This window comes from Budorcas taxicolor, chromosome 5 (assembly GCF_023091745.1).
Source record: "Budorcas taxicolor isolate Tak-1 chromosome 5, Takin1.1, whole genome shotgun sequence".
Taxonomy (NCBI): Eukaryota; Metazoa; Chordata; class Mammalia; order Artiodactyla; family Bovidae; genus Budorcas; species Budorcas taxicolor.
This window is the reverse complement of record NC_068914.1, coordinates 115,552,742-115,570,944: the sequence shown is the minus strand read 5'-3', so window position 1 is coordinate 115,570,944 and position 18,203 is coordinate 115,552,742. Positions and strand designations below refer to the sequence as shown.

At 40.9% G+C, this 18,203-nt stretch overlaps 1 protein-coding gene across 1 annotated transcript; it reads left to right on the top strand.

Annotated features, from left to right (window-relative positions):
• The first annotated feature begins 890 nt into the window (after window positions 1-890).
• LOC128048191 (protein HP-20 homolog) lies at window positions 891-5,107 on the top strand. The gene is made up of 3 exons (XM_052640596.1): window positions 891-897; window positions 3,160-3,288; window positions 4,668-5,107. The coding sequence occupies exons 1-3, from the start codon at window positions 891-893 to the stop codon at window positions 5,105-5,107; spliced, it is 576 nt and encodes a 191-aa protein (XP_052496556.1).
• Window positions 5,108-18,203: the final 13,096 nt, after the last annotated feature.

The following is an 18,203-nucleotide window of genomic DNA, read 5'->3' as shown; positions in this document are numbered from 1 at the left end:
TTGATTTGTATAAAATATAATAAATTACAGATATTTTCCTTATAAGATTGTCATTGGGATCAAAAGAGGCAAGTGCCATGCATGTTAAAATAACACGTGCGTGCTAAGTCACTTCAGTAGTGTCCAGCTCTTTCCACTCCTATGGACTGTAGCCCTCCAGGCTCCTCTGTCCATGGGATTCTCCAGGCAAGAATACTGAAGGGGGTTGCCATGCCCTTCTCCAGAGGATCTTCCCGACCCAGAGATCAAACCTGAGTCTCACATCTGCTGCACTGGCAGGTGAGTCATTTACCACTAGCACCACCTGGGAAGCCCATGGTAAAATAGTATCTAATATTAATTAGCACTGCATACTGTATGTTTGTTTGACCACTTAATTGTGTATCACAATACATAGTACATTATTCTTACTGGGAATTACCCTCAATTCTAGACTTCCTGCTCTGCATTTGGCCTTCTGTTCAGAAAATGGTCTGTGATGACTCCAGATCTGTGGTTAAACATAAGGAATAAATCTTCAGAAAGAAGTCAGAACAGGAGAAATGACCTCCTTATCCTGGCCTTAAATGTATTGACAGCTGCTTCCATAATAGACCTGCTGGAAGGGAAATCTGAAAATGACTTAGGACTTCTAGTTGACAGTCCTACTGGGCCCAAGATCCAAATTCAGAAACAGTGGGTGGCCTAAGTCCACTGTGTGATTAAATATTAATTTTGTTTTTTCAGTTTCAACCAGGGGTAAATATTTGAACTGGCAGCTTCGTATCATTTAGCTAAGGCCTTGACGGAGTGAGCAGTGACCAGAGCCCAAGCCTCAGACACACAGCTAGGCATTTCAGAAAGAAATCTGAGAGACGCCCATCCCACAAAGGAAAGGCTCTGTCCTGAGAATGGCTGGTAGGAGGTGGACGGAGGTTGTGGGAGGGGGGTCAAGTATTTGTAAGAGGATAGATGGAGTGTATCATTTTGTTAACGGAGGTGAATATTCTAGTGCCCCAAATAGGTTTTCTGAAATTATTTCTCTGGAAGACAGAAACATAACATAAACACAGAGTGAATACAATCCAAATCAAGGTACTTCTTGTGGGTTGCTGTGCTATAAGACTTAGCTGGATGAGAAAAGTGAGAGCCAAGAGCAGAGGGTTTGGAGAAATGAGAGGGCAGGGCCATCAGCTAACAATTAATTAACTAATTAAAAGCAGATAGCTGAGAACGCTGATTCTTAATTCAGAATGCTTTGAATAAGAATCTTGCCTCAGACTGTAACTGGGGTTTCCCAGGTGGCTCAGTGGTAAAGAATCCACCTGCTAATGCAGGAGACGGGGGTTCAAACCCTAGATCAGGAGATCCCCTGGAGGAGGAAATGGCAACTGGCTTCAGTATTCTTGCCTGGAAAATGCCATGGACAGAGGAGGCTGGCGAGCTACAGTCCATGGGGTTGCAAAAAGTTGGATTCCACTGGGCATACAAGCACGCACCCTCAGGTTGTAGCTGACTAGCAATCTGGTTGGAAGTAAGTAGAATTACCTCTTTGAATCTTAAACCACTAATCTGTAAAATGAAATATAAACTTTCCCTTGTAGGGGTGTAATGAACAGTTCTAGGTACAGTTCTAGACCACCAGCTTCTTTGCCACAGACATCATGGTCCCAGGCATTTTCACTACAGACATTTTTGCCTCATAACTAACTGGCCACAAGGCAATTTTGCTCTAAAAGATAAAAATAATGAAAGATAAAAGAGGGACACTTAAAAGGATATAACAAAACATTTAAGAAATGAATAATGAAATTTTAAAAAATTAATTGTGAAATACAATTATTTGAATACATTAAAAATGTGCAGATTCATGACAATATCATGCAAATAACTGATTTTACTTTGTAGGTTGTACTTAAGCACTTGTCTTTTTTTTTTCTTTTGCTTGTGGAGTTGTCTCTTCATTCAGCATTGCACTTTTTTGCTAAAACTTCCTCCTTCTGTTTTCAAATACTAAAGGTGCGTATTTGTAACTGAGCTCTGTATTGCATTGTGAAGTCCTCTACAGGATTGTTGCTCTCTTAACATTGTGTCACATGTGCTGTGACAGATGTTCCAAAGTTCCATGGGAAATACTGGTTCAACTCTTTGCCTTCGAATCTACCCAAGGATTTGCAAACTGATATGTTGTTATTTTCTAGGATGGTATGCAGTCTGACTTTGTACTATCTTATTTCACACTTGTAGTAAGTTTTATCCACTTATTTTCTATCAAGTCTTTATATCATCCACTGTTTTAAGATCACCATGCCTACTCATCACTATCAGGACCATTATGAGGACTAAGATTTATGTAACATAAAAATGGGAGTACTGCATCCATGGAGAAATAAAACCAAACAACTATCAGCCAGTTGAAACTGAACTGTTTTTTCTTTTATGGCAAAATTGCCTTATGGCAAATTAATTATGTAGCAAAAATGATTGTGGTGAAAATGCTTGGGGCAAAGATGCTTATGGCAAAAATACCAGGCATGTGATGACTTCTTACTGATATGATGTTTCTAGCCCAGTGTCTTTTCCATAATAAGCATTCAATATGTAGTAGGTTGGGGCTTCCCTCTTAGCTGGTAAAGAAATTGCCTGCAATGAAGGAGACCTGGATTCAATTCCTGGGTTGGAAAGATCCCCTGGAGAAGGAAATGGCAACCCACTCCGGTATTCTTGCCTGGAGAATCCCATGGACAGAGGAGCCTGGCGGGCTACAATCCATGGGGTCGTAAGAGTCAGAAACGACTTAGCAACTAAAAAGAGAGAGAGAGACATGTGGTAGGTTCTCATAAGAGTAAAGGATTTTGTATTTAAGAATTGTGTTTGAGTGCTTTCTGTGTTCTAGAAGTTCAAGGACAGATGAAGAAAAAATGTTGACCTTTCATGATTCAGAAACAGTTTTATCTGAGTAATTATTGCTGTATATGAGTGATAAGGAAATTTCAGGGAGTTACTTGCTCGGTTTGCTAGTAAGGGCAAAGTTGTTATTTGAGTCCATGTGTTTAGTTCTAGACATGATACCTTTCCTGGGCCAGGTTGCAACTCTACCTATTCACCCTTCATATATAAATAAAACAAAATAACAAACAAACAAACAAAAAAAAAAACCTCTTTGTTTCTTTAATCAAGATCTCCGGATATTGGTCAGCATCATCCTAATGGCAAATGCTGTCCTGGAGAAAGGAGGGTGTGCCGGACCTCCAGGGCTTCCAGGACACCCAGGACCTCCAGGTATAAGAGGGCCTCCTGGTCCCAGAGGTGAGAAATACATTCCTCTGCTTTTTATTTGCAACTCCTGTTTCATGTTTTTTGGTAGGAATGTCATAATCCTCATAAACTCAGGAACACAACCCATTGAGGATTAAAAGAATGTGGAGGAAATGGTCAGCTGTACGGCTGGGTCCCAGGGCAGGGGAACCAGAGCTCAAGTCACAGGGAACAAGAGAGACTGGCCTAGTTCTAGAACCAGGGTACTAGTATCCATGTGGGTTAGTCACGCTGGGAACATGTGCTAAGTAGAGTCAGCATCATGAATCAGACTGTCTGATAAACAGCAAAAAAGGGGGGTTTAGTAAGTGTAGCAGGGCATCATATATCATCAGAACATTGGGTTTCATTGAGCACTTAGAGCCCCAAACCTAGTTCTTATGAAAAGGATGATGCCCAGGGAGCACCTGAGTACAAAGCAAGATTCTTTCCGGATTCTGTCCTGGTTACCAGGACTTCTTTGTAGCCGATGAGACCAGACCGAGAGGGGCTCTCAGGAAAGATCACAGCTGTGTGTCATCTCTTATGGGGCCATTATCATGGGCCTTAAGGTTTAGATCTGGTAATCCAAAGGCTTTCTGGTCCCCAGACTTAGACCCAGGCCTTTTCATTGTCTTCAGTAAGATTAGAATCATTAGCAAGGATTTTCCTTCCCAAGGTTGGGACGATCCCCTGGAGAAGGAAAATTTCTGCTGGGAAGATCCTCTGGAGAAGGAAAATTCTTGCTAATGATTCTAATCTGATCAAACCCGGGTCTCCTGCATTGCAGGTAGATTCTTTACTGACTGAGCCACCAGGGAAGCTGTAGCAAGAATTAGTCCCACCCAAGCCAGGATGAAATAATATATAGGAAATAATACATATGCACCACGAATACAAGGATGATGCCCAGGGAGCACCTGAGTACAAAGCAAGATTCTTCCCAGATTCTGTCCTGGTTACCAGGACTTCTTTGTAGCCAATGAGACCAGACCAAGAGGGGCTCTCAGGAAAGATCACAGCTGTGTGTCATCTCTTATGGGGCTATTATCATGGGCCTTATCAAATAATACATATGCACCACGCATATGTACTATAAGTACCTTACGCACATTGTCTCATTACAACTTCACAATAAACACATGAGACGTCAATAATAATATTTTCAGATGAGAAAATACAGCCCAGAAAGGTTGATTAACTTTTAGTAAGATTACACAGCTGGTCAGTTTCAGAGATGTGACTTGAAACCATTCAATCATACAGCAAAGATCAATCTCTTAACCATGATGTTATTTAACAAAAAAAGTGGTGGTTTCACACATTGACTGGGAATCATCTTTTTATTGGATTCTATGACCTTCTTACTGTGTCTTGTCCATTTCTCTAAGGAATACCAGGTTTACCAGGTGTGACGGGAATTCCAGGACCAAGTGTAAAATGCCCGTGCCAGAGAAAGTCCGCCTTCACTGTGAAGCTCAGTGGCCAGCTGCCTTCACCTTCGAAGCCTGTCCCCTTCACAGAGGTCCTGTACAATGCCCAGAGAGACTTACAGGAGGACACTGGGGTCTTCACATGCAGGGTGCCAGGAAATTACCATTTCCTCTTCGATGTGGATCTCCATCACTGCAAGGTGACTGTTCAGCTGATGAGGGACAAAAGTTCTGTCTTAGAAAAGCATCAGGTCTCCACCAAAGAGCCCAGGAATCTCTCTGGAGTGTTGACCCTGCCGCTGCACGTAGGCGAGAAGGTGTGGCTGGAAGCAAAAGTGGAAACTGAGAAGCCAGAGCAAGCCAGAGTCACAATTTATTTCTCTGGTTTCCTAACATAGTTCTGGCCTCTTTCTGTAGCAAAAGCAAATCGCTTATGATTCTGCTGTCAAAAGCAAACAAATAAAATATGCACTATATCTTGGCCTCTTGGGCTTTCCTTTCCTTAACATTTTGGAATTTTGGTGAATAGATTTTCTGTTCATATGAGGGAACTGGTAGGTTTGGTCACAGTAGAACTGGACCTTTGAATTCTACTTCGGAAATCATGACATTTTTTCACTTAAATCACTCTTCTGATAGCTTTCAGGGCCAAATCTGCCTCCCTGTCCCCAGATCCCCATTACTGGATGGACACCCTCTTATCCAAGAGAAATAGGCTCACGGTGCCTCCCATTCCCCAATCGACTTCTCCATCTAAGTGACAAGTTTCACCACAGGCGCCTCCTCATCTCTCTAATCCTTCCCTCTCTGTCACTCACACCGTGAATCTGGTCAAGTCATTTTTATGGTTGAAGAAGGTTGAAGAAAAACACACTGCCATCATCCTGCTTATGATAAGGATAAGATTTATCCTCCTTCTGTAACAACAAAAACTTGGGGAAATTTTATATGATTTAAGGTAACACTGATGAAACGGGGAAAAGAACTTAACTCAATAGAAGTTTACTTCTCACTTATTAAAATTCCAGTACTGGTATTCCTGGCTGGAGGATGAATCTCTCCTGAACAGTGACTCTGGGATCACGTGATCCTTCCGTCCTTTATGGCTCTGGTGTCTTTGACACGTGGCTTACGAGCTTCCATTATCCTTACATCAAGAGAGCCAAAGTGGAAAGATCCTGCAGAGGCCTGTGGGAGATGTTTTTCTAACTGGGGAACGCCAAGAGATGGGTCACAAAAGTTCTGCTTGCATGCCGATGACAAAAATTCAGTCATTGGTTACCCTAACTTTATCTCCTTCACAAGTGTGGAATTTTGGTAAATAGATTCTAAACACTTAAAAACCACCCTTCTCATAAAGTCACAGATGTAGAAAACAAACTTATGGTTATAAAGTGGGGGAAGAGAGGGCGGGATGAATTGGGAAACTGGGACTGGCATATATAGACTACTATACATAAAATAGATAACTAACGTGAATCTGCTGCGTAGCATAGGGAACTCTGCCCAGTGCTCTATGGTGGCCTAAATGGAAAGGATATCTAAAAAAGAGGAGACGTATTATGTATACGAATGGCTGACTCACTTTGCTGAACAGCAGAAACTAACACAACATTGTAAAGCAACTACACTCCAATAAAAATTTTTAAAACTCCCTCTTCTCATAGATACCAAGGTCATCTTTCTTCTTGTCCCTAAATCCACATTACTGCCTGGAAGAATCCTTTATCATAGTTATAAATTAAATGAGAAAATTACATAGCCATTTAAAAGGACAATAAAAGCACTTGATTTTTTAAAAAATCAGAACTTCTTAAAAGTTTAAAAATCTGTTAGGAAATAAAGAATAAAAGAGAATTTTCTCTTTTACATTTTAAATTTATTTATTTTTAATTGAAGGATAATTGCTTTACAGAATAGTGTTGGTTTCTGCCAAACATCAACATGACTCAGCCATAGGTATACATTTGTCCCCTCCCCCTTGAACCTTCCTCCCATATCCCTCCCCATCCCACCTGAGAATTCTCTTAATCTGATAGTGATGACTGAAAGGTTATACACAGAGCCTCTCACCCTGGAATGTGAGCTTGCAGACTGAGAGCTAAAGTAATAAGCCCACAATCACTTTTACTCAGTACCGTACCGAGATTTTCACCCACAGCATAAGCAGGAAGAAATATAAAGTTAGGAAGAATCACAGTTATTATATTACCAGTGTATGAATTCAAGCAGAAAAAAAAAACCACTCGTGTGTTATTAAATTAATGAAAATTAACAAACATTTTGGATATAATTTAATCCAAAAATCAATTGTGCTTTCTGTAGCAGAATCAATTAGTCAGAATATATAATAAAACCATGCAGTTTAACTAGCAACAAAAATAGCAAATATAGGTAACCTGGGCTGGGGAAGAGGGAGCCAAGCTCACCGAGTGAGCCGGCAGAAAAGAGCAAGAAGGGGTTGATCCAACCGCATCTCCCATTGTTTGGTGGTTCCCATGGCCATCTCTGCTCTGCCTCCGACAGGCCTGTGCCTACTGACTGCTGGGAGGAAGGCCCAGAGTAACAGAGGGCACTGTATCTTTTATTTTTTAAAGCAAATGTATCTAGGAGGAGACCTAACAGAATTGTGAAACTATTATGGAGAATAGTATACATTTTTACTGAAAGATTTTAAACAAGATAAAGAGAAACCCTGTTCAGGGATTGTAAGACTTAACATGCATGCATTTTCCCTTGAACTGGCTGATAGCATTCATCGATGGATTCCTAGTCAGATAAAGAAAGATGTTATGGGGGAGTGTTTTGTACGGAATATGCCCAGAGTGTATCCTTAAAGAACTAGGAGGCATATTGAGCAGCAGGTAAGCGTGTTCACAGTAGCATAGTAACAACTCAGATGTACCTTGAAAGTAGCATAGAAACAGGAGCACACATGTCACGGAGTGCTATACAATGAAAGTAAATGAGCATTGCCCACATATGTTACACATACTGTGAAGTACTATTGATTTAAAGGATTCCCACAATAATATCCCATGTTTATAAAGTTAAAAAACATGCAAACCAGGAGCTTCCCGGTGGCCTAATGATTAGGATTCTGGGTTTAGTCCCCGGTTGGGGAAACTGAGATCCCATAAAAAACAGAAACAAAAACAACAAAAAAGCACGTACTAAAATTAATAAATAAACATTTTTTTAAAAAAACATGCAAACCTAGACTACATTTCAATGTTTTTGGTTAGTTTATTTATTTATTTATTAATTTTTGGCTGGGTCGGGTCTTCATTGCTTCATGCGGGCTTTCTCCACTTGCCTTGAGCAGGGTCTCCTCTTTGTTCTGGAGCACGGGCTCAAGGTATGCAGGTTCAGTGGTTTCCGCTCTCGGGCTCTAGAGTGTGGGTAGTTGTGGCACGTGGGCTTAGGTGCCCTCCAGCATGTAGGATCTTCCTGAACCAAGGGTGGAGCCCATGCCCCCTGCACTGGCAGGCGGAGTCTTAACCACTGGACCACCAGGGGAGCCCTCAACTACATTTTTAAATGATTGATGCGTGTGTATTAAGATGAAGAAAAATTAGCAACAAGTCCTAAAAGGAGCATGGGGTCTTTTAAAAGAATTCTGCCCAGGCAGTTATTTTATATTCACTTCTCACATTGTTCATTTATGCTTTGCACTTTTCAGTATTCAGGCTTTGTTCACAATTAGGAAATCGTTAGTATGCAGCCGCAGTGATTTCAGTCTCAATTCAGGACCACTGGTCACAATTAGATCCTTTGCGTTGCTTAGCAACTCCATGCTGTGTCCTTCACTCCCATTTGCAATTTCACACCCTCATTCTCTCTAAAGATCTCCAGCACCAACATTCAGCTGATTACCCTGCGTTCTGTTTTGCCTAGAAAAACAAATAATTAGAAGGAAATTTTCAAAGTCCTTCCATCGCACTGACTCACAGTTCTGCCCCTCAGCTGAATTTTCTGCCTCCTGGCTTGTTCCTCCGGCTGACACCTACACTGCTGTGTAGGAATTCCACTTGTGTACTTGGTCCTGCTTTCTTGAGCTACTTGCAGACATAGTTTTAGTAAGTCTCCCCTTTCTCACCTAGTTTTGTTCTCTTCTAGATCATTCCTTCTGTATGTAACCACACCAGGTTTCCACATCTTCAAAGAGAAAATTCTCCCTTGACACCAAAGCCTTCTCCAACTACTGCCTGGTTTATCCTCTTTACACAAAATCTTCTCAAGAAAGTTTCTATGGGCTGAGTTATATATCCACGAAATTACCATGCTGAAGTCCCAACTCTAGCACCTCAGAATATTACAGGACGTTTAAGGAGGTGATTAAAGTCTTGAGGGGGGATCCTGATCCTGTTATGAACTGGCAATCTGGACACAGGAAGGTGCAGAGGGGAAAAACATGTGAAGACTCAGTAAGGAGGTGGCCGTCTACAAGTCAAGGAGAGAGGCCTCAGAGACAGCCAGCCCTACCAACACCTTGATCTCAGATATCCAGCCTGCAGAACCATGAGAGAGGAAATGTCAGCTCAGTCACCCAGTTCCGTGGTCCTAAAACAGTTGTCTATACCTCGGTTCCTAATTTCTCTTTCTTTTCAACATACTTCACTCAAGCTTTCTGTACTGTCCCACCAAAAGTGTCGTTATCAATGTCACGAATAACCCTGACATTGGATCCCGATGATCAGCCAGCCTTTTGCTTGACACACTTGATCCCTGGCTTGTTGCTACATTTCTCCCTTGACGCCTGTGCCACCACACTTGCCTGATTTTTCACCAGCCCCAGAGGTTTCTCTCTCAATCCCCTATATGTTGGCATGTCCTGTTTTTTAGATTTGTTCTTTTTACTTCTTACCTCCTTTCACCCCGGGGCTTTCCTGGGGGCTCAGTGGTAAAGAATATGCCTGCCCGTGCAGGAGATGCAAGAGACGTGGGTTCAGTCCCTGGGTCAGGAAGATTCCCTGGAGAAGGAAGTGGTAATCCACTCTGGTATCCTTGCCTGGAGAATCCCATGGACAGAGGAGCCTGGTGGGGTATAGTCCATGAGGTCACAAAGAATCAGACACAATTTAATAACTAAACAGCAACAACAATCCATGCACCCCACATGTGATTTCATCCCATGTTGTGCTTTTAAATAGCTTCTAGCTGCTGACAGTTCCAGAAATGTCTCTTTCCAGACCAACCTCCTAGACGTCAAACTCCAGCTGAGGTATCAGACAGTGCTGAATGGTCAGCACAGTCCCATGAAATAGTAATTCTACAGGAAACACACTACTGAAGATGGGCCAAGAACACGACATAGAAGCCGTCCCAAATACTACAGAGACATTTGGGAGATTCTGAATATGTCAAGCAGAGATTATGGGATCTCTTTTCTCATCCAAGAAAATGATCAAGTTCCAGAGTGCTGGCTGCTAATTGTGTGATCAGGACACGATGGCGCAGGAGAGACATTTCGTTCAGGGATCTCTAGGGTTTCATGCCTTCCCTGGTGGCTCAGCGTTAAAGAATCCACCTGCAATGCCAGAGCTGCAGGAGATGCAGGTTTGATCCCTGGGTCAGGAAGATCCCCTGGAGAAGGAAATGGCAACCCACTCCAGTATTCTTGCCTGGGGAATTCCATGGACAGAGGAGCCTGGCAGGCTATAGTCTATGGGGTCGCGAAGGGTCGGACACGATGGAAGCAACCAGACACGCATGCAGGGCTTTATACTTTGAGAGTCACCTGGGCCTTCTGGTCATAAGGGTTTCATGACTAGCTTCCACGTTTTATCAATACATTAGTAAGCTGCATATTTATTTAAAATAAACCACTCAAGAGCATTAGCTCTAAGGTTTAGAAAATGTCTGACTGGTTACATTTACAAACTTCCATGGGGAAGGTGAGGATCAAATGTCAGAGCAACTAACTATTCATCCTTTCTTTATTTAAAAAATAATTTTAATTGACATATAGTTAAATTACAATGTTAGTTTCGGGTGTATAGCACAGTGATTCAGTATTTTTACAGATTATACTCTGTTAAAAGCTGTTACAACATAGTGGCTATAATTCCCTGTGCTATACAATATATCCTTGTTGCTTATCTGCTTTATTCATAGTAGTTTGTATCTGTTAATTCCTTACCCCTAATTTGTACCTTCCCTCTCTTCTTTGGTAACCATGAGTTTTTCTACATTTGTCAGTCTATTTCTGTTTAGCATATATATTCATTTATGTTTAAAATGAGCTATTTAATGATTGTATATTTTGCTAAATGGGCTTTCAGAAAATAAACATCCTAGAAAGAATGACGGAAACTCAAAACTTGTAGAAATGTATATTATAAATATTTTGTAAGAATTAACATTATACAATTTACATTTCAAAGCAAACTTCTAGTAGCTTGATGAATTATACTTATGCTGAATCACATAATATTTGTCCCAAGGATCACTGAGAGTTTATTTCTTTTCCTTCAATATTTTCTCATTCTGTTTTTTGGATTGGGTAATTCCCTTGATCTTCAATTTACTGATCCTTCCCCCTTCCAGCTTCAATCTGCTTTTGACCTAATCTAGTTAATTTTTATTTCAGTATTTTCTTTTCCAGCTCTCAAATTTACTTTTTGAATGTAATTTTTATTTTGCTATTGCACTTCCCTCTCTAAACATGTATTTCCTTTATTTTTGAACATACTTCCCTTATGTAAAAAAATATATATTTATGATAGTTACTTTTAAGTTTTTATTAATTTCAACATCTGGGCCTGGTTGAAGTGAATTTCTATCAACCGCTCTTTTTTCTTTGCTGAAGATGGGAACGTGTTTCTCATGCTTCTGTTTCTTGTAATTTTTTTGCTTGAAAACTAGTTATCATAGATAATACATCGTTGAGACTCAGGGTTTTGTTAAGCTGTTCTGAGGATTGTTATTTTCTATATCGTTTCTATTTATTTATAATATATAGATAATATATATTTCCATGTATTATATTTCTATATTATTTTCTATGTTGTTCTATTAGGCAGTTAACATGTCTGAACTCTAGCTGCAAACATTTGCCTTGCTAATATTTCTGCTCTCTTTCTTGGGTTTCTAACTCTTGATTGATTTATTTTTAACCTGACCTCTGTGGGTTTTCCCCGATGCTTGCTGAATTTGGTGCCAAACATACAAGCAGAATTTAGCGAGAGACTGGGCTCGCCCTGTGGGCCTCTTGCCTGGGGGGATAGCCCAGTCTCCCACTGCAGGCCGGCTCTACCCTCTACCACCTTGAGGCTGCAAGGCTTCAGTGTTCGGTCCAAACTGCATTGCTGTGAGATACGCTCAGTTGAAAAGGCAGAAAATCAAAAGCCTTGTCCTGGGCTGCTGTCTCTTTCAAGAACAGGTTTCTTTCTTGCCTCTGCCTGCTTTTTCAGGAGGCCCTCTGTTGTCTCATACATATGGAATTCTCAGCCAGTACTTGCTTAGAGTTCATACTCACATCTTGGGTCTAGAGACTCTCCAGCTGCCAACACTTACTTCCTTTAAATTTCCAGGTGATTCTTCCAGCTCTGAACTCCTCTTTCTGGCACCTTAGGTGGGTGGTAAGGCTACAAACTTCTCTGCTGTTTTTGGCTATAGGGGATGGGAAGGGTTAGGGAGCGTGCTAGGCCAGAAAGGCACACTACTGCAAATTCTACCCCTTCTAGGGGAACATCTTTGAGCATATACACTTGGCCATCCACTGTCTTATTTTGCATGCTTTCAGTGTCGTTTCAGTATTTTATTAGGTTATTATAGTACCCATGGCATAAACTTCAGGCCTTTTACTTTGATTGTTATCCTGACAGTCAATTAAGTGATATACTTACGGTAGCAGATCTTACATAAGATGTTAGATGGAAAAGCTTTACATCACAGCTGTGCAGACAAGTTAAGTGGAATGAAATCTGAGCCTCCCATGTTCTTTAAAGTTGTTGCTGTATTTCAGGCCCTTTCTCTTCCTTCACAGTTTTACACTGATTCAGTTCAGTTCAGTTTAGTTCAGTCGCTCAGTCGTGTCCGACTCTTTGCGACCGCATGAATCGCAGCACGCCAGGCCTCCGTGTTCATCACCATCTCCCGGAGTTCACTCAGACTCACGTCCATCAAGTCCATGATGCCATCCAGCCATCTCATCCTCTGTCCTCCCCTTCTCCTCCTGCCCTCAATCCCTCCCAGCATCAGAGTCTTTTCCAATGAGTCAACTCTTCTCATCAGGTGGCCAAAGTACTGGAGTTTCAGCTTTAGCATCATTCCTTCCAAAGAAATCCCAGGGCTGATCTCCTTCAGAATGGACTGGTTGGATCTCCTTGCAGTCCAAGGGACTCTCAAGAAGTCTTCTCCAACACCACAGTTTAAAAGCATCAATTTTTCGGCACTCAGCCTTCTTCACAGTCCAACTCTCACATCCATACATGACCACAGGAAAAACCATAGCCTTGACTAGATGGAACTTAGTCAGCAAAGTAATGTCTCTGCTTTTGAATATACTATCTAGGTTTGTCATAACTTTTCTTCCAAGGAGTAAGCGTCTTTTAATTTCATGGTTGCAATCACCATCTGCAGTGATTTTGGAGCCCCCAAAAATAAAGTCTGATACTGTTTCCATTGTTTCCCCATCTATTTGCCATGAAGTGATGGGACCGGATGCCATGATCTTCGTTTTCTGAATGTTGAGCTTTAAGCCAACTTTTTCGCTCTCCTCTTTCACTTTCATCAAGAGGCTTTTTAGTTCCTCTTCACTTTCTGCCATAAGGGTGGTGTCATTGGCATATCTGAGGTTATTGATATTTCTCCCGGCAATCTTGATTCCAGCTTGTGTTTCTTCCAGTCCAGCTTTTCTCATGATGTACTCTGCATATAAGTTAAATAAGCAGGGTGACAATATACAGCCTTGACAGACTCCTTTTCCTATTTGGAACCCGTCTGTTGTTCCATGCCCAGTTCTAACTGTTGCTTCCTGATCTGCATATAGATTTCTCAAGAGGCAGGTTAGGCGGTCTGGTATTCCCATCTCTTTCAGAATTTTCCACAGTTGATTGTGATCCACACAGTCAAAGGCTTTGGCATAGTCAATAAAGCAGAAATAGATGTTTTTCTGGAACTCTCTTGCTTTTTCCATGATCCAGCAGATGTTGGCAATTTGATCTCTGGTTCCTCTGCCTTTTCTAAAACCAGCTTGATACACACCCACTTACTTTTTGGCTGGAAGTCTATCTTTTCAGATCTAAGGATTTTTTTAAAACAGTCTGTGTACTTGGAAATTAATTAGAGGGCCCCTCAAGATTGATTTCTAAAGAAGAAAGCTTATAAATATTAAATAAGTAAAAATATATAAATAAAAATATAATTATATATACAGTTTATATATATAATTATATATAGGTAAAATTTTGTATACATATATATTCATACACATTGTGTATGTTTTAGGATAATATATGTGTTTCTGTATGATTGTTGGAATAAGTTAGTTTGTATCTGTGTTATTAAAATCTAAAAGTATAAGGTGCTAACTCTAATATACATAAATAACTACAAATGATATAAAAATAAGTGCTAGGAAGTTGAGGGCAAAATTGGACTATTTTTTGGCAACATATCTAAAAGTAGGGGTTAGGACTATGTTTAGGGACAAACCTCTGAACTCCTCACGGCTCAGTTCACCTGTGGTTCATCCAAATGGGACAAAAGGGACTTAGAGCATCGGCTGCAGGGAACAGAAAGACAGTCTAAGCTGGTCACGCTGCTGAAATCATGTCCGTATTTCTAGTGAGACAAATGATGTGTATACTTTCTATTACACTGAAAGCAAACATTTAGCAGAGATGCATGGCCTGGTCAACATTTCCATACCCTAAAACCATGTCAGTGTTTAAACAAAAGGTCATTCATTCTGGATAGTAGAAGCTATAATGTTTTAATCTTTCCTTCTTCTGCCTCCCGCAATTGTTAGTGTCAGTTACAAATTGGCACTTACCATCTTCCTCTATAAGGATTAAATCACGTGCTGCTGCAGCTGCTGAGCTTCAACAGCCCCTGAAAGGAGTTCAGGGTAGAAAACAGAAATGAGGTACTCTGTGCTCAGGGAAAAGCAGGCAGAACAGGTCTTCAGAGAGTTACATATTTTCCAGAGCCAATTTTTTGAGCCCAATTCTATGTCTCCTCATTTCTAGAAAGCACTAAAATCCTTCATGGTGACAACTGTTGCTTGTGACTAGCAAAAGCTTCACGAGAGCAGCAGAAACTTTCTGGAAAAATGTGTGTTTGATTCCACATAGCCCCTCTTTACCAGAATCACATATATACTGACCTCCCCCACCCTGACCCCCGCCTCTGTGGAGCACTCACTCAGAGCTGAGGTGCTGTCTTTTGGCTGCAGTCCTCATTTTTGCTCCAAATAAAACTTAGCTCGCAACTCTCACATTGTGTATCTTTTAAGTCGGCGTTAGTAAGTAGAAATTAGTAGTAAATGTTTCTTTCCCACTCATGGGAAAAGTTATACCTGCCTTCACGCGTTGGCTACACATGTGCATGTACGTGTGTGGACGTGTGTGCACGCACACACACACACATACACACTGGAAGTCAGAAGTGGCAAGTGTCAGTTTTGTGCTTAACGCGTTTTTCATCCCTATATAGTTATAAAAATGCCTTCTAAAAATGGTGAGAAATTGAGTGGGAAAATTTATATTAAAAGGGTTTTAGATAGATAAAGTGCCTCGCTGATATTCTTTACCATTAGTAGAGACTTCATATCCAGAAACAACTAAAATGTTTGAAAGAAAGAAAATACACTGTTTCCATCTTCCTTGCAATTTTTCAGAAATAACTAAAAAATATTGGTGAAACAATATGTCTTCTTTCAAAATATTCTTGGATATTATAGAGCACCAGGTAAATTAAGACAAAAGCCGGTAAATTTGTTTTATTGAGAGTGAAGGGCTTGGAGCATATTAAGTACTTAGTATGTATAATTTTCTTTCTTCTTGTTCTCCCTGCTGCTACTGCTGCTAAGTCACTTCAGTCATATCCGACTCTGTGTGACCCCATAGACGGCAGCCCACCAGGCTCCCCCATCGTTCTCCCTATCACTCTGAAAATATCTGTCTACTGAATAAATGCATGAACGGTTTGAGTGAGTGTAGAGTAAATCACACTACAAGTTATGATTGGAACAAAGTCAATTTTTAGTAACAACAAAATAACAAATCTGATTATAGCAAGTTAAACTTACATGTGTTAACAACTGTGCTAAGTGTTTCTCGGCTCTCATTGTTTCAGAAACTATTCAGCACCTAGAATGTGCTAGACATATGTGGGATTTTGAGATTACAATAAAGACCAAAATAAAAGCTAGTTTTTAATATCATGAAACTCACAGGTTAGCAGAGGAGAGAGACATTAGTCTGAGAATTTTTTAAATGAAAGAATAAAGTGATGGCTGTTATTATAAAGAAGTAAGAAAATCATAATGTAAGAATGCATAAAAGGGGCCAGTTAGTTTATTATCAGTTCCTTTCTCAAGAAGCTATTTCTGAATTCTGACTGAGCACAAAGAATGTTGGTGGTTATGGAGATAAGTGACCTAGGCAGAGGGTTGAACAGTATAAATGCCCTATGGCAGTGTGGTCCAATGACCATACATTATTTAAGGGACTAAAACTTCAGTGTAGCTGGAAACCAGTCATTAAGGAAAACTGTAGTAGGAAGAAAATATGGAGAGGTGTAAAGTAAATCATATTAATAATTTATTTTTTATTGAGGTATCATTGACAAAATGGAGTTATTTCCAGATGCACAATGTAATGATTCAATATTTGCATATATATTGTGAAATGATCACCATAGTAAGTCTGCATAACAACTGTTATCATATATAGCTACAGAATTTGTTTTCTTGTGATAAGAACTTTTAAGATTTACTCTCTTAGCAATTTTCAAGTATACAATTACAATTTGATTTTTAATCCTAAGAAAAATGAGAAGCCATGAAATGATTTTGATCAGAGATTAATATGATAATCTTGTCTTTTGTGCAATGAGCATTCACTGCTGGGACAGATAAGTCCAATCAAAGAGGCACCGAGTGGAGGACTGGCCCACCAGTTAGCACAGTGACAGGTGAAGATGATGGTGTTGCTTGTAGGAATGTAACGATGGAAATTTATTTAGCTTGGTGACAGATTGGACTGGGGAGGTGACATGAAGGGAGGTAGGTGGCCCTAATCAGTGGATGGTGATGTTCATGGGGAAAGGAAACAATGGAAATACAGGAGGTGCTGGAGGAAGAAGCCGTCATGAACTCAGTTTTGGACACATCGATACGGCAATCCTGACAATGCCGCTGTGTGCACCACTCTGATCTCTGGTAACACATTACAGAGATGTGATTCGTTCTTGTGTCTGTGTGTGAACTAGAGTGGGATCGCTAAGGTTAGAGATTGTCTCTTAGCACAGTATGGATGTTTAAGAGATGGTGGAAAGGAAAGGGGGAAGAGTAAGGAGAGTGGAGGACGGTAGGTGAAGTCTCCTAGGGGAGAGCAAGTCTGTAAAGGAGAACAGGTTTATCAGGGCTGCATTTGGTTACATTTAGCAGAAACCAGTCTGCACTGGCTTACTCAAATCAGGGATTGTTATTCTCATCTGTAAGTCTGGTGCGTCTGTGCAAGGACGTTATCTGATATGTTTCCTACTCCTTCAGTCTGCTTAGCAATACATGTCTGTTGTTCTCAGGTTTGCAAAACTGCTGCCTCTGCCACAGGCATTGCATCTTCCTGGGTGTGGGAGTAGGGGCAGGGTAATGGGGGAAAAGGGAAGAGCAGAGGGCAAAGGGTAAAAATCCAAAGAAGCAAGTCACTCGAGGATTTGTCTTTGAAAGAATCATCCAGGAAGCCCTGCCTGACTATATTTCATTCTCCAGATGGTGTCACAGGTGACCCATGGTTTGCAAAGAGGGTGAAGATCATGCCCTTAACTAGGTTCACTGACAACCCAAAGTTCAAGCTCTGTTAGAAATAAATCTAACAAGTGATAGAATGGGTACTGCATAGTGTCTGAGGAGCATTATGCAACAAAATAATTCCTTGAATCTGTACCATTGCTCCTTGCTCAAACCATCTTCAAAGTATGCTGCGGCTAAGTCGCTTCAGTCATGTCCGACTCTGTGTGACCCCATAGACGGCAGCCCACAAGGCTTCCCCATCCCTGGGATTCTCCAGGCAAGTACACTGGAGTGGGTTGCCATTTCCTTCTCCAGTGCATGAAAGGGAAAAGTGAAAGTGAAGTCACTCAGTCGTGTCTGACTCTTAGCAACCCCATGGACTGCAGCCTACCAGGCTCCTCCATCCATGGGCTTTTCCAGGCAAGAGTACCGGAGTGGGGTGCCATTGCCTTCTCCAGTATGCATCAAATGCAAAATATGGACTTGGTAGATTATATTCATAGCTTAGTGTGACTTGAAGCAAATTTTCT

Coding starts and splice junctions, on each gene's coding strand:
- LOC128048191 (XM_052640596.1), top strand. Junction 3,289..4,667: donor AGGGCCTCCTGGTCCCAGAG/GTGAGAAATACA, acceptor CATTTCTCTAAG/GAATACCAGGTTTACCAGGT.